We start from the raw sequence: 15,018 nt of genomic DNA on the forward strand, positions 1-15,018 counted from the left end.
ACCTTCCGGCAGCGCTTTTTAACTCCTCCCCAACGGTCTCCCCTCCCCACTTCAGATGCACTCGGCCGTCCCCGTCCATCCCTTTCTGGCACGGTTCTGCTTCCCTTGCCGATATGGAAGGAGAACCCTGTGATTGTGGGTCGCACTATCGCAGAGTACGTGGACTTAGCAGCTCTGGTGAGCTGAGCAGGCTTGGTCAGGACCTTCGCAGACTGCCAAAGAAACTGCAAACCGCTGTAAGAAACAGTGCTGTGAACAGGTAGCTGGTGAGCATCTCTCTGAGTTGGCCAATCCATATGTTAGGTGTGGGGCACACCACATTAATAGTGTCTTATGCCCAGCAGGCGATCAGTTCTGTGAGCACTTTTCTCACTTACGTCAAGAGACACAGATCCCACAATGCTCTGCAAAGCGGAACGCAGCTCTTGGCATTCGCGAATGTAAAACCTGCCGAAGACAAGATACGTGAGTTTCTGCCCTTGGTACAAGCTTAGGAGGTGCCTTCACACCTATTAGTACCTGGACTGCTGGGTCCAAACCAAAAGCTAAGAGTGGTACTGTCATGGTACCAGAGAAACAAGTCAAAACTTGGGGGGGTTGAATCTTAGCTGAGGTACAGAGGGATTTAGCTTGTAAACAGCCCTGTTATAAACAGAGGTGATTTTGAGGACGTAGCTTTGAAGCACACCTCCTGTGTAAGGTGAACCTGCTGCAAGATAAGAAAGCTGCTAGAGGTTATGGGTATATCCCAGGGGTGGGTGGGCGAGGTTCTGTAGCCTGCAATGTGCAGGAAGTCAGGCTAGATGATGACGATGGTCACTTCTGGCCTTAGTCTATGAGTCTATGTGCCTCCCGAAAGGAGTGGCATGTGTGTCTCCTTTTCATATTGTTCTACTTTACCTGGAATAATAAATTGGCTATGCATGGTTAGTTGGTCTCTTGCACATCCTTAATAACAAACCACAAGTGAAGTCAAACTCTATTGGTTACACTTTTAGCAATACCCCTTCCTAACCTGTTTTAAATTTAGTTCAGTGGAGGCTTTGTGCCTGGTTTTTGGCTCCCCGTGATGTTAACCAGGCTGTTGAAAGCCCTATTAATACCATTGGGACACTCCTGTGGCACTGGCTTTAAACTCTTATGGCAGGCGTCACTAGGGGGTGCTGTTACATGCATACTTCCACGTTCTTTGCCAGCTTTTTTTTCTGTCGTGGAAGAAATGCCTGCATTGCTGTTGGGTTGATTATGCAACGTTCTGCATGGAGGAAGCTGTTGCAAGCAGCTAGAGGGTTTGTTCTCTTCTAGAGCCAGTTCTTGGTGCAGAGTTGCTTCCTGGGAACCAGTCACTGGCGCGTGGGCTGAGATTTCTGGATAAGGGGATTATCTGCATGTGGTTTGTAACCACCTGTGTTCCAGGACTAGGGCATGTGTGTAAATGAAGCAAGTTACACTTAGAATATACCCACACTCTCCATCACTGATTTCTCCTCCACTGGGAAACAGACCTGCAAGGCCCTGAACATCTGCTACTACTCGGCGCAGGATGATCACTGGCATCAGTAGGAGGATGCTGGTTTCAGAAGAAGGTGCAACAGATTCCTTGCTCCTCTCTCAAACCACCTCCATCTCCACCATCTTTCTGCTCAGGAGACATTCAGACCAAAGTATCTTAATTTGCTGTTAACTTGAAAAAATCAAGGAGTCCTGCTGCCTGCAATATGCGAGATAGCAGATCATCAAGTCGGCCTCTGTCCCAGGGTGCATTTGCAGCTCTTGCTTTCTCATTTGTGTAGCACGCCGTGGCGAATGTTCTGAACAGTTCACTACACAGAAGGGCTTGTTCTGCCAGCGAAGCAGCAGGATTTGCAGCAGTTAGCTAAGCAATATTTCATGCTTTGAGAACTGCATATGGAACACCTGATACTTTCAGGCCAAGAATCACGGGGAAAGCAGAAGGCACAGCTGTGCTTACACAATCGTTTTTAAAAAAAATTTGAATACACAATAAATATCACTGGAACCGCAAGTCCGCAGAACAGAAGCAAACATCTTGGAGCGCCAGCAACCCCCATTCACCCGAAAGCTCTTTGTTACACACGCTACCCTCCAACCCTAGCGCTTCCCTCGGGGAGGAGGCAGGTGCCCCACCTTTGCCAGGTCAAAGCAGGTGCAGCAGATACACTGATGACTGGGAAGCACTGTTCATCAAAGACAGGCTTGTGTCTTATGTTGCCTTTGATAAGCTCTACCCGGGGCCTGGCGAGTTATGTCCTTCTGCTCTGCCTTGACTGAAATTAGTACTGTCTCCCGTTTGCCTTGCCACGGCTTTAATCAGAAAGCCCGCTGCTCCCAGCCTAGTTGGGGCCACAGGTATCCCCCAGAACACCAAAGGAAAAAGTGGCTGAGGGCTTGGGTGGTAAGAGGGGAATTGGAGGTCTGAGAGCTTTGTCAGCAGAGCCACAAGCGAGACCACCGAAGGTTAGAGCCCTGCGTGGGACTGCGTAGAGCCCGTCCCATCCCCCAATACCCACTGCCACCCGCTCCTGCATCGTTTCTTGCATTTTTATCTCACTTCCTCCCACATCAACCTTAGATCCCCAAATCCCTCAAGAGAGACACATTCCCCCTGCTACTAAAACCAACCAACCAAAATGTCGATTTATATCTAGTGTAAGCAGAGTCAGGATGAGCTCTACCCTGACATCTGGTGGTGAATTATGGCGAGTGTGGAAAAGAACTCCAGGGGCTGATCTTGTTTGCATAGGCACACCCACCCGCCTGGCATGAAACAACAGCAACTGATAGTGGTTACTTTGGCTGGTGTGGGATCCCCAGTTTCTCTGTTATTGGGGCAGGAAGAATAAAGTTTTGTTACCCTGATTCTGTGAATCAAGGCCAGTGGAACTGTTGTATGACAGAAGGACTCACCATTACCTAAGTAGCACTTGCTTGACAAGGGGCATGGGTTACAAAACCCAGTCAACTGAGAGAGGGTGGGGACAGGTATTTGTACCTGATGGTATGCCTCCCTGGGCTCAAAACACCAATTGCACCATCTCTCTCCACTGTTGAATGTCAGAGCTAACTTTGATTCCATTAGGAATCTAGTTACAGGCTGCTGAGCTGAATTCACTTTGGGCCAATGGTGCACTAGCACTGAGGCTCCCCTACTACAAGCTGAAATCACAAAAGAGCAAAAGTTATTAAGAGGTGAGATCACTCAGTGCTGTGTTAACTAGTGGGGGAGCCTGAAGCTATATTGCTAAGCGGCTGGTGGAGCAGTTTGCGGGGACAGCTGGAGGAGCAGTGAGTGGCACGGAGCCTTGCAGGGACGTTTGGACCAGCCCAAGGAATGGCGAGCGGAGCTGTTGCGGGGACGGCTGGAGCGGCTCACAGGTCGGTAAGCGGAGCGGAGCAGCTTGCGGAGCGGAGCAGCTCGTAGAGCAGAGCCGTTTGTAGGACGATAGGAAGTGGACTGGCTCGTGGTGAAGGTTGCGGCGGAACCCCAGGGAGAGGCGGCCGGTCGGCCTCAGATCACGTAAGGTGCCCCTTAACACCCTCCGTGCCCCCCTTTTACTCTGGGGCTGCACTGACCAGGGACAGAGACTTTGGGGATTGTTGGACTTTTGGGACTTTGGGTGGTTGCTGGACCCAAGAGACTTTGGGGGTGTTGGACTTTGGGGACTCTGGGTGATTTTTGGGTTGCTGGATTCAAGAACCAAAGGGAAAGGACACAGCCCAATTTGCTGGGGTGGGTCTTTTGCTCATGGTTTGTGTTAGGAATCCTGTTTGTGGTGTTTTTTCCAATTTAATGCTGATGTCGTTTACCTCATGTTATTAAACATTTTCTGCTACACTCAGACTCCGTGCTTGTGAGAGGGGAAGTATTGCCTCTTAGAGGCGCCAGGGGTGGTATGTAATTGTCCCAGGTCACTGGGTGGGGGCTTGAGCCGGTTTTGCATTGCGTTATTGAAACGGAACCCCTAGATACAGAACCCGGCCCTTGTTGCTGCCAACTTAGATGGGCAGAAGGGTTACACTAGAGAGAAACGGAATTCAGACAAGTCTTACCACTAAAAGAATAAGACAAATCTTGCTTAAACCATTGTGACAGACCCAGACCAGTGGGGTACAGGAGTCTGGTAGAGGTAGGGTGACCAGACGTCCCGATTTTATCGGGACCGTCCCGATATTTCCTTGTTTGTCCCGCGTCCCGACCGACATGCGGTCGGGACACTGGACAAACAAGGAAATGCCCCGGAGCCTGGAGCCCGGAAGTGCTCGCACCCCCCCCCCCGCCCCGACTCCGCCCCCTCCTCCCCCAATTGGCTCCCTCCCCGAATCCCCGCCTCTTCCCCGGGCTCACCATTCCCCCTCCCTCCGCAAGCGCTGGAGGGAGGCCCGGGAGACGCAGGGGAAGCGCGGGGCCGGGGTGAGTAAGAGTCCGGCCTGGCCCCGAGCAGGCAGGACTCAGTCGGGCGGTAGGGAGAGGAGGGGGGCGGCCCGCGGGGCCAGGCGGCGGCTGTTCTCACCCCCAGGCAGCGGGACTCGGGAGCAGCCGCTGCTGCAGCTCCCACTGCCGCGGGGGCAGGAAGCGGCCATGGCGCTCCGCGGCTGCGGCGCCCCCGAACCCCCTGAGCCGGGGCCTGCTGCGGGGACCCAGCAGCGCGCACGCTGGGCCCAGCCCCTGGCCGGTCGCGTCTGGGCTGCCCAGCTGGTGCTATCCCGCGGCGGCCCCGGGGCGGAGGCATCGGCCGCCCAGCCCCGTTCGTTCCCCTGCGGGACCCGAGCGGGACGGGGGGGCTGGGGCCTGCTGTCCCCACTCCGGGGCCGCCGCGGGATAGCACCAGCTGGGCAGCAGCCCAGACGCGACTGGCCAGGGGCTGGGCGCAGCGTGCGCGCTGCTGGGTCCCCGCAGCAGGCCCCGGCTCGGGGGGTTCGGGCCCGGGTGCCAGAGCTGCAGCCGCCGAGCGCCATGGCCGCTTCCTGCCCCCACGGCAGTGGGAGCTGCAGCAGCGGCTGCTCCCGAGTCCCGCTGGCCGGGGGGACAACAACAGCCGCCGCCTGGCCCCGCGGGCCGCCCCCTCCTCGCCCTACCACCCAACTGAGTCCTGCCTAGAAGGGACCAGGCCGGAAAGTTACTCACCCCGGCCCCGCGCTTCCCCTGAGTCTCCCAGGCCTCCCTCCAGCGCTTGCGGAGGAAGGTTTTTTTGTTTTTTTTTTGGCCCCGCCCCCTGCCACGCCCCCCACGTCACCCCCCCCACCCCCCCCCCCGCGTCCCGATATTTGTCTTTGGTGATCTGGTCACCCTAGGTAGAGGGCAAATATACTGGTCACTGGATGAGTAGTTTTCTATTCCCTGAGTGACCAGAGCAGGGGCTGCACTAGAGTAATCAGGAACCTGCTAGAACCAGTTCAGGCAGGCAGGCTAATTAGGACATCTGGAGCCAATTAAGAAGAAGCTGCTAGAATCAATTAAGGCAGGCTAATCAGGGCACCTGGGTTTTAAAAAGAGCTCACTTCAGTTTGTGGTGTGAGTGTGAGGAGCTGGGAGCAAGAGGCGCAAGGAGCTGAGAGTGAGAGGGTGTGCTGCTGGAGGACTGAGGAGCACAAACGTTATCAGACACCAGGAGGAAGGTCCTGTGGTGAGGATAAAGAAGGTGTTTGGAGGAGGCCATGGGGAAGTAGCCCAGGGAGTTGTAGCTGTCATACAGCTGTTACAGGAGGCACTATAGACAGCTGCAGTCCACAGGGCCCTGGGCTGGAACCCGGAGTAGAGGGTGGGCCCGGGTTCCCCCCAAACCTCCCAATTGACCTGGACTGTGGGTTCTTCTAGAGGGGAACGTCTCTGGGCTGTTCCCCAACCCACATGGTGAATCTCTGAGGCAAGAAAATCCGCCAATAAGCGCAGGACCCACCAAGATAGAGGAGGAACTTTGTCAAACTGGTGTTAGCGGTGGGATCTTGGGGTGCACAGCACGGCGGAAGAAGGAGAGTGATTTAAAAAAAAAAAGGGAGAGGGTTTTTTTTTTTTCACCACAATGGATGACGTAGTGCGGGCACTGATACAAGCTACGGCGGCCCAGCAGGAGGCTACCCGTGTCCAGGCAGCCGCCCAACAGGAGGCAGTGCGGCTGCAGCAAGAGACTAATCGCCTGCTGATGGACCAGGCTGCTCAAGATCGAGCTATGTTGTGGGAACTGGTAAACCAGGTAAAGTCCCTTACAGAGCTGAATCGCAGCCATGATGGGATGCGGCTCATACGGGCCAGCCATTGGCTGCAGAAAATGATACGGGAGGATGATGTAGAGGCATACCTCCTGGCCTTTGAGAGGACAGCCCTACGGGAGGCCTGGCCTCGATATCAGTGGTCTGGCATCCTTGCCCCATTCCTGTGTGGGGAGGCCCAAAAGGCCTACCATGATCTGCCTGAAGAGGCTGCGGCAGACTACCCCCAGCTGAAAGTAGAGATCCTGGCCAGATCTGGGGTAACGACAGCAGTGCGGGCCCAGCAGTATCACGGTTGGAGGTACCAGGAAGACAAAACCCCGCGGTCCCAATTGTATAACCTCATCCATCTCGCACGAAAGTGGTAGCAAACAGAGTCCCGGAGTCCGGAAGAGATACTAGCAGTTCTGGTCATCGACCGATACATGAGGGGACTACCACCAGACCTTCGTGCCTGGGTAAGCCAGAACGAACCCTCCACCTATGATGAGGTTGTTGCCCTGGTAGAGAGGCGAAGGACAGTGAGGGAGCTGACCCGACCAGTTAAGGAAGAGGCACCCCGGGTTAAACTAGCAGCACCAAGCCCTAAAGTTCGGGTGACTGGGCCACCAGGAGGGCCCAGGTGGAAAAAGAGAGAGGCTGAAGGCCCATCAGAGGCCACAAAGGGTCAGAGCACTGAGGGAGAAGAGGATCGTGATGTTAGACTGCCCAAACCAAGAGACTGGGGAACGCCTAGGGCTCAATACGGATGTTATGCCTGCGGGGAGTGGGGACACGTAGCTGCACAGTGTCCCAATGCTGAGGAGCCTATGCAGTGTAACCTGGGGAACTGGGCAGATCCATGCTCCCTAATCCACCTTGTGGGGGGTCTCACTAACCCCACATACGTATACCAGACCAGTGAAACTAAATGGGGTAGGGACCCCGGCACTGGTTGATTCAGGCAGTGCTATCACGCTTATCTCAGGGAAGTTTGTGAAGCGTAGTCAGCTGCTGCAGGCTAAACGTACGGGGATAACATGTGTCCATGAGACAGTTAGTTACTACCCCACCATCCCAGTAAAAATCGAGATCCAAGGGAACACTACTGAGGTAGCAGCAGGTGTAGTCCCTAAACTCCCATACCCGGTGCCCATAGGGAGGGACTTCCCAGGGTTTGGAAACTTACTCCCAGTAGGGGGATTGGAGAAAGATGGGGACCCTAAAATTGGTGAGGCATCCACAGCAGACTGTCAATCCCCAATCTTCTCTGAAATATCCCCAGATTTGTTCTCCACTCCCAGACAGGGTAGAAAGACAAAAAGGGAAAGAAGGGCAGCTAAGGCCTTGGGAACCCGAATACTGACCCAAAGCCAGAGGGTCGCTCTTGTAGGTAGGCGGACCCGCGCAGCTGAAAAGGAGGCCACGCAGGAGGGAGAAGCACCTGAGTCTGACCCCCACCCTAATGCTTCAGAACCAGTAGAGGCAACAGAGACTGGGCCCCTAGATCTTGGGCAGATTAGCCCCGGGAGAGGAAATTTTGGACGGGACCAGGCAGAAGACCCAAGGTATGACAACATTAGGAAGGAGGTGACTGAAATAGATGGGGTCCCCGTGGAGGGAAAAACCCAGGGACCAGGACCCTACTTCATAATGAAGAAGGATCTCTTATACCGGGTTGCACCAGTACAGGGGCAGAAGGTACAGCAGATCCTAGTACCTCAAAAACACCAGAATGCCGTATTAAGTCTGGCTTATACTCATCTTTTTGGGGGGCATTTGGGGGTAGAGAAGACCCTGGCACGAGTCCTACGACGGTTCTTCTGGCCTGGAGTACATGAAGAAGTGCGGAGGTACTGTGCCTCCTGCCCAGAGTGTCAGCTGCACAGTCCCCGTCCCCACTTGAGGGCACCTTTAGTACCCCTTCCCATCATAGAGGTCCCCTTCGAGTGAATAGCCATGGACCTAGTGGGACCCCTGGAGAAGACGGCTCGGGGCCACTTAATATATACTTGTTGTTTTGGACTATGCTACTCGCTACCCAAAAGCCATCCCCCTGTGGAACACGGCCTCGAAAACTATAGCCAAAGAGCTGGTGGGGATTTTTGCCCGAATGGGACTACCGAAGGAGATATTAACCGACCAAGGAACCCCATTTATGTCGAAGCTAATGAAGGACCTCTGTACGCTGCTCCATATACATACCCTGAGAACTTCGGTCTACCATCTGCAGACTGATGGGTTGGTAGAAAGGTTTAACCGAACTCTCAAGGCTATGATAAGGAAGGTGGTAAGTCGGGACGGGAAGGATTGCGACACCCTACTACCCTACCTTATGTTCGCTATCCGGGAGGTACCACAGGCCTCAACTGGGTTTTCCCCCTTCGAGTTATTATACGGGCATCACCCCCGTGGCATACTAGATATCGCCAAAGAGATCTGGGAAGAGGAACCCAATGAGGGGAGAAATATAATAGAGCATGTAATGCAGATGCGAGACCGGATAGCCGAGGTTACCCCTATTGTACGGGAACATTTGGAGAAGGCACAGGACGCCCAGCAAACCCATTACAATTGCCAGGCAAAAGTGCGACAGTTCCAACCAGGGGATCGGGTTATGGTGTTGGTACCCATGGCAGAAAGCAAGCTTCTGTCCCAGTGGCAGGGGCCCTATGAGGTGGTTGAACCCGTGGGGGAAGTACCCTACAAGGTGCGGCAGCCAGGACGCAGAAAACAAGAACAGATTTATCATGTCAACCTTCTGAAACCCTGGCATGCACAAGAGGCATGCACAAGGGTCCAAAAAGACCTAACCCAGGAAAACAAGCCTTCCAAACAGGTGAGAGTGTCTCCTGATTTAACACCAGACCAGAAGAATGAGGTGTCTGAGATGATCTTCCGTAACCAAGATGTGTTCTCGACAAAACCGGGTCGAACAACCGAGACATATCACCACATCGTCACGAACCCTGGGGCCAGAGTAACAATGAGGCCCTATCGGGTGCCAGTGGCAAAAAGGGAGGAAATAAAAGCAGAAGTAAAAAAAATGCTGGAGTTGAGGATCATCAAAGTATCCCACAGTCAGTGGTCCAGCCCGATCGTGCTGGTGCCCAAACCTGATGGCACCACAAGATTTCGCAACGACTTCCGGCGACTAAACGAAGTATCCCAGTTCGACGTGTAACCCATACCTCGCATAGATGAGCTAGTGGACCGTCTGGGTAATGCCCGGTACTTGACTACCCTAGACTTGACAAAGGGGTACTGGCAGATTCCCCTTGCAGAAGACGCAAAGGAAAAGACTGCGTTCTCTACACCAGAGGGTCTTTTTCAATATATTGTCCTCCCTTTTGGACTACATGGGGCCCCAGCTACCTTCCAGCGCCTCATGGACAAGCTATTACGCCCGCATAACAGTTATGCTGCTGCCTACTTGGACGATGTGGTCATTCATACCCCGGACTGGGAAACCCACCTGGAGAAGGTGGAGGCAGTCCTCGATACCTTCAGGCGAGCTGGCCTTACAGCAAACCCTCCCAAGTGCGCTGTAGGGTTTACGGAGGCCAAATATCTTGGCTACATTGTGGGAAAAGGTCTGGTAAAACCCCAAGTGAACAAGTTAGAGGCCATCCAAAATTGGCCCCGACCAAGTCGCAAGAAACAAGTCCGGGCGTTCCTAGGTGTGGTGGGGTATTACCGATGATTTATCCCCCACTTTGCCACAAGGGCAAGCCCCCTGACAGACCTAGTGAAAGCTGTGGACCTGATCTGGTGAGATGGTCTGACATAGCAGAGGAAGCATTCACAGACCTATGGACTGCCCTCTGCAGTAACCCCGTACTGATAGCCCCTGATTTCACCAAGGAGTTTATCCTGCAGACGGATGCATCGGAAGTAGGGTTGGGGGCCGTTCTATCACAGATGGTCAGGGAGGAGGAATATCCAATTCTATACCTCAGTCGGAAACTCCTTCCAAGGGAACAAAAATATGCAATGGTGGAGAGAGAATGCCTCGCTGTAAAATGGGCCATGGAAACATTGCGCTACTATCTCCTCGGGCGCAGATTTGTCCTCATGACCGACCATGCCCCTCTTCAATGGATGCAGCAGAACAAGGAGAAGAACACAAGGGTGACCAGATGGTTCTTATCCCTCCAACCTTTCCAGTTCCGTGTGCAACTCAGAGCAGGGAGCCGTCATAACAACGCTGATGGCTTGTCACGTGTGCAGTGTCTGGCGTCCCAAGCTGCCCAACCCCTTGGCGTTGAGCAGGGGGGAGGGATATGTAACAGACCCAGACCAGTGGGGTACAGGAGTCTGGTAGAAGGCAAATACACTGGTCACTGGATGAATAGTTTTCTGTTCCCTGAGTGACCAGAGCAGGGGCTGCACTAGAGTAATCAGGAACCTGCTAGAACCAGTTCAGGCAGGCAGGCTAATTAGGACATCTGGAGCCAATTAAGAAGAAGCTGCTAGAATCAATTAAGGCAGGCTAATCAGGGCACCTGGGTTTTAAAAAGGAGCTCACTTTAGTTTGTGATGCGAGTGTGAGGAGCTGGGAGCAAGAGGCGCAAGGAGCTGAGAGTGAGAGGGTGTGCTGCTGGAGGACTGAGGAGCACAAGCATTATCAGACACCAGGAGGAAGGTCCTGTGGTGAGAATAAGGAAGGTGTTTGGAGGAGGCCATGGGGAAGTAGCCCAGGGAGTTGTAGCTGTCATGCAGCTGTTACAGGAGGCACTATAGACAGCTGCAGTCCACAGGGCCCTGGGCTGGAACCCGGAGTAGAGGGTGGGCCCGGGTTCCCCCCAAACCTCCCAATTGACCTGGACTGTGGGTTCTTCCAGAGGGGAAGGTCTCTGGGCTGTTCCCCAACCCACATGGTGAATCTCTGAGGCAAGAAAATCCGCCAATAAGCGCAGGACCCACCAAGATAGAGGAGGAACTTTGTCACAGCGGGGATGATTTCTTTTCAGCCACAGGCAAGCAGCACTTTAGGAACGGCCACCTCTGAATGTCCCCTTAATTAAATTCCCGTATTTCAACAAGGTCACCATGAATGATATCACTCTACTGAGGAAAACACAGAGAGAGAAAGAATGGATGTTGCTTTAATGCCAGCAAAAGCCGGGACCATACGCTGCCAGGCTTTGTTATGAAATGATACCAGAGTACTTGTTACTGGCCTGGCGTGGTTAAGTGTCCTACCATGGAGGACACAATAAGGCAGTTCTCCCCAGAAACCTTCTGCAGAGGCTTTCAGAGTACCTCCAGGAGAGTTTCATGGAGATGTCCCTGGAGGATTTTCGCTCCATCTCCAGACACGTTAACAGACTTTTCCAGTAGCTGTACTGGCTACGAATGCATCCCAAGTCCTCAGGGCAAAGTAATCATTAAAAAACGCTTGCTTTTAAACCGTGTTTTATATTTTAAAAGGTAAACTCACCTGAGGTTTGGGATACCGCCTTGGGAGGGCACTGGCTCCAGGGTTATAAACAGTTCCCGACTGTTGAGGAAAACTGTCTCTCCACTTGCCTGCGCAGCGCTATCCTTGTCCTCATCCTCCTCATCTTCCTTGTCCCCAAATTTCCCATCCCCGTTCACTGAGAGTCCTCCAGTGCTGGTGTCCATGGACGTGGGTGGGGTAGTGGTGGCAGCCTCCCCACTAGAATTGCGTTAAGCTCCACATAGAACCGGCATGTTTGGGGCTCTGACCCGGAGCGACCGTTTGCCTCTTTGGTTTTTTGGTAGGCTTGCCTGAGGTCCTTAATTTTCACGCGGCAGTGCTGCGGGTCCCTGTTGTACCCTCTGTCCAACGTGGCCTTGGAGACTTTGGCATATGTATTGGCATTTCATCTTTTAGACCGTAGTTCTGCCAGCACGGATTCATCTCCCCGACAGCTATCAAATCCAGCACCTCACGTTCGGTCCATGCTGGAACTCGTCTGCGATTATGGGACTGCAGGTCTCCTGTGCTGCTGGGCTCTGCGTGGTGACCTGTGCTGCTGGGCTCGCCACGCTGGCCAAACAGGAAATGAAATTCAAAGGTTCCCGGGGCTTTTCCTGTGTACCTGACCAGTGCATCTGAGTTGAGAGCGCTGTCCAGAGCAGTCACAATGGAGCACTGTGGGATACCTCCCGGAGGCAAATACCATTGAATTGCGTCCACACTACCCCAAATTCGACCCGGTGATGTCGATTTCAGCGCTAATCCCCTCGCCGGGGAGGAGTACAGAAATCGGTGTTAAGAGCCCTTTAAGTCGACAGAAATGACTTTGGCGTGAGGACGGGTGCAGGCTTAAATTGAAATAACGCGGCTAAATTCGAAATAAACTCGTAGTGTAGACCAGGGCTAAGAGTGCGTCCCAGGCCCTGCCAGGTTTCACTTTGCTTAGCCAACAGATTACTTTTTTCATCTTTCTAACTACGTTGTGATTTACAAGAAATCAGGGGAAGTTATTGGCAAGCTACAAACCTGAAACTGTGCTGTATAAATAGCCTTGCAGAGTCACCAGTCTGAGAGAGAGGAAAAATCGGAGCAAGTACAGAGCAGAGCAGAGAGCTGGAAAACGTTGGCGACATAAGGTACTGTGCTGGCTTTTAGGAACATGGGAATTCTCATATATTGTGGACACCCTGCAAGATGTGGGTCCCCAGGCAGGATTTAGATGAGAACGATCCACCCCATTCAGTCTCTGACAGTAGCCAGTAGATGCTCAAGAGGAAGGTGCAAGAAGTGAGCAATTAATTATTGGATAACCTCTAGCCAGCGGCAGTGAGTTATATGGGCTCCTGGCTCCAGCAATGTTGAGGGCCCAGCTCCAGCAGTGTTAGGGGCCGGGTCTCCCCACCTGCTGCCCCCCCACGTGTCCCCCAGCCTCCCCTTGCTGCCCCCGCATGCACCTCCCCGGGCCCGCCCCGGAGCAGAGCATCCCTGCCTCTCCCCTGCAGCTCCATGCCACCTCCCTGCATCAACTGCCGCCGCAGGGTCCTAGTGCCCCCCACCACTACTGCCAGGGCAGACTGACCTGTCCTTGCCTCTGCTCTTTTCTCTCAGATCCTTCCCTTTTTTGGCAGGACCCTCCACCAGCACAGGGGGCCCCCGCCTGCAGTCACCGCTCCTGCCCCACGCTGGGCAAGGGACAGCCCCACCCCCCACCCCCAGTGAGGCTACAGTGAGGGGCAGTAGCAGGGAGGAGGCCACATGTGATGGAAGCGCCCCCCGCCGGCATCCACCACAGGGGAGGCGAGGGGGATTCCTGGACCTGAGAGGGGCCCCAGGAGCACATGCAGTGACAGTGGGGGGTGAGTGTGCTGCCGGGGAGAAGAGGGGCCCTACCCCAGAGCTCGCTGCTGCCAGCTGGGAGAGAGCTGGGGGGAGTCCTCCTCTCTGGCCCCAGCCCTGGGGCAGACTGCCTGCACCCCAAACTCATTCCCAGCCCTGCCCCACCCCAGAGCCCACACCCCCAGTCAGAGCCCTCACTCCCCGCACCCTAACCCTCTGCCCCAGCCCTGAGCCCCTTCCAACACCCCAGCCCCAGATAGAGCCCTCAACCCCCACACCCCTACTCACCCTGAGCCCCTCCCACACCCAAACCCCCCATCCCCAGCCTCACCCCACAGCCCTCACCCCTCATATCCCTCCCTCTGCACCCTCTCCCATCCCAAAACTCCCTCCCATAGCCTGCACCCTGCACCCCTCCAGCACCCCAATCCCCTTCCCAGCCCAGGGCCTGCACCCCAGACCTCCTCCCCCACCCAAATTCCCTCCCAGAGCCTTGGGCTGGTGGGGGGGCAGAGTTTGAGGGGGCGGAGTTTGGGCAGGGGTGGGTTCTGGGCACCACCAAAATTTCTACAAACCTGCCTCTAGCGTAAATTTCTTCCTACTCCCCAGCGAGGCAGTTAGAGGTTGGGTCCTGCCTTGACATAGGGGGATCTTGTCCCTTCCAAACGTTTGTTTTTAAAACCCCTGCTAGTGTAATGCTGGAAGTTCTCATCATCCAGATAAACACCCAGATCTTTTCTGAGTGCTGCTAAGCTCCTGGGGACAGATTTTCAAAGGTATTGAGATGCTTAAAGATGCAGATAGATGCCTAGGGGGGTTTTCAACAGCGCCGAAGGTTCTGATTGATCTGTCTGTGTGTTTTGCAATCTGTTTTTTGCCCACCTTTGTTTATCCCTACTGCAGGGGTGGCAGGTTTGTAGAAATTTTGGTATTGCCCGGAACCTGCCCCTCCCCAAACTCCACCCCCCACCTGCGCAAGGCTCTGGGAGGGAGTTTGGGTGGGGGAGGAGGTCTAGGGTGCAGGCCCTGGGCTGGGGCAGGGGATTGGGGTGCAGAAGGAGTGCAGGATGCAGGCTCTGGGAGGGAGTTTGGGGATGAGAGGGGGTGAAGGAGTGCAGGGTGCAGGTTCTGGGAGGGAGTTTGGGGATGAGAGGGGGTGAAGGAGTGCAGGGTGCAGGTTCTGGGAGGGAGTTTGGGGATGAGAGGGGGTGAAGGAGTGCAGGGTGCAGGTTCTGGGAGGGAGTTTGGGGATGAGAGGGGGTGAAGGAGTGCAGGGTGCAGGTTCTGGGAGGGAGTTTGGGGATGAGAGGGGGTGAAGGAGTGCAGGGTGCAGGTTCTGGGAGGGAGTTTGGGGATGAGAGGGGGTGAAGGAGTGCAGGGTGCAGGTTCTGGGAGGGAGTTTGGGGATGAGAGGGGGTGAAGGAGTGCAGGGTGCAGGTTCTGGGAGGGAGTTTGGGGATGAGAGGGGGTGAAGGAGTGCAGGGTGCAGGTTCTGGGAGGGAGTTTGGGGATGAGAGGGGGTGAAGGAG

The 15,018-nt window shown here is 54.6% G+C and overlaps 1 protein-coding gene across 1 annotated transcript in view; it reads right to left on the reverse strand.

The window, feature by feature from the left end:
• The window catches only part of LOC135982094 (exostosin-1-like), a 48,356-nt gene extending 36,521 nt beyond the window's left edge, over nucleotides 1–11,835 (reverse strand). Inside the window, exon 1 of the mRNA XM_065587281.1 lies at nucleotides 11,651–11,835. Coding sequence (XP_065443353.1) covers nucleotides 11,651–11,835 — 185 coding nt within the window. The remainder of the gene's footprint in view (nucleotides 1–11,650) is intronic.
• Between the last annotated feature and the right edge of the window lie 3,183 nt (nucleotides 11,836–15,018).

This window comes from Chrysemys picta, chromosome 3 (genome assembly GCF_011386835.1).
Source record: "Chrysemys picta bellii isolate R12L10 chromosome 3, ASM1138683v2, whole genome shotgun sequence".
NCBI classification, from domain to species: Eukaryota; Metazoa; Chordata; order Testudines; family Emydidae; genus Chrysemys; species Chrysemys picta.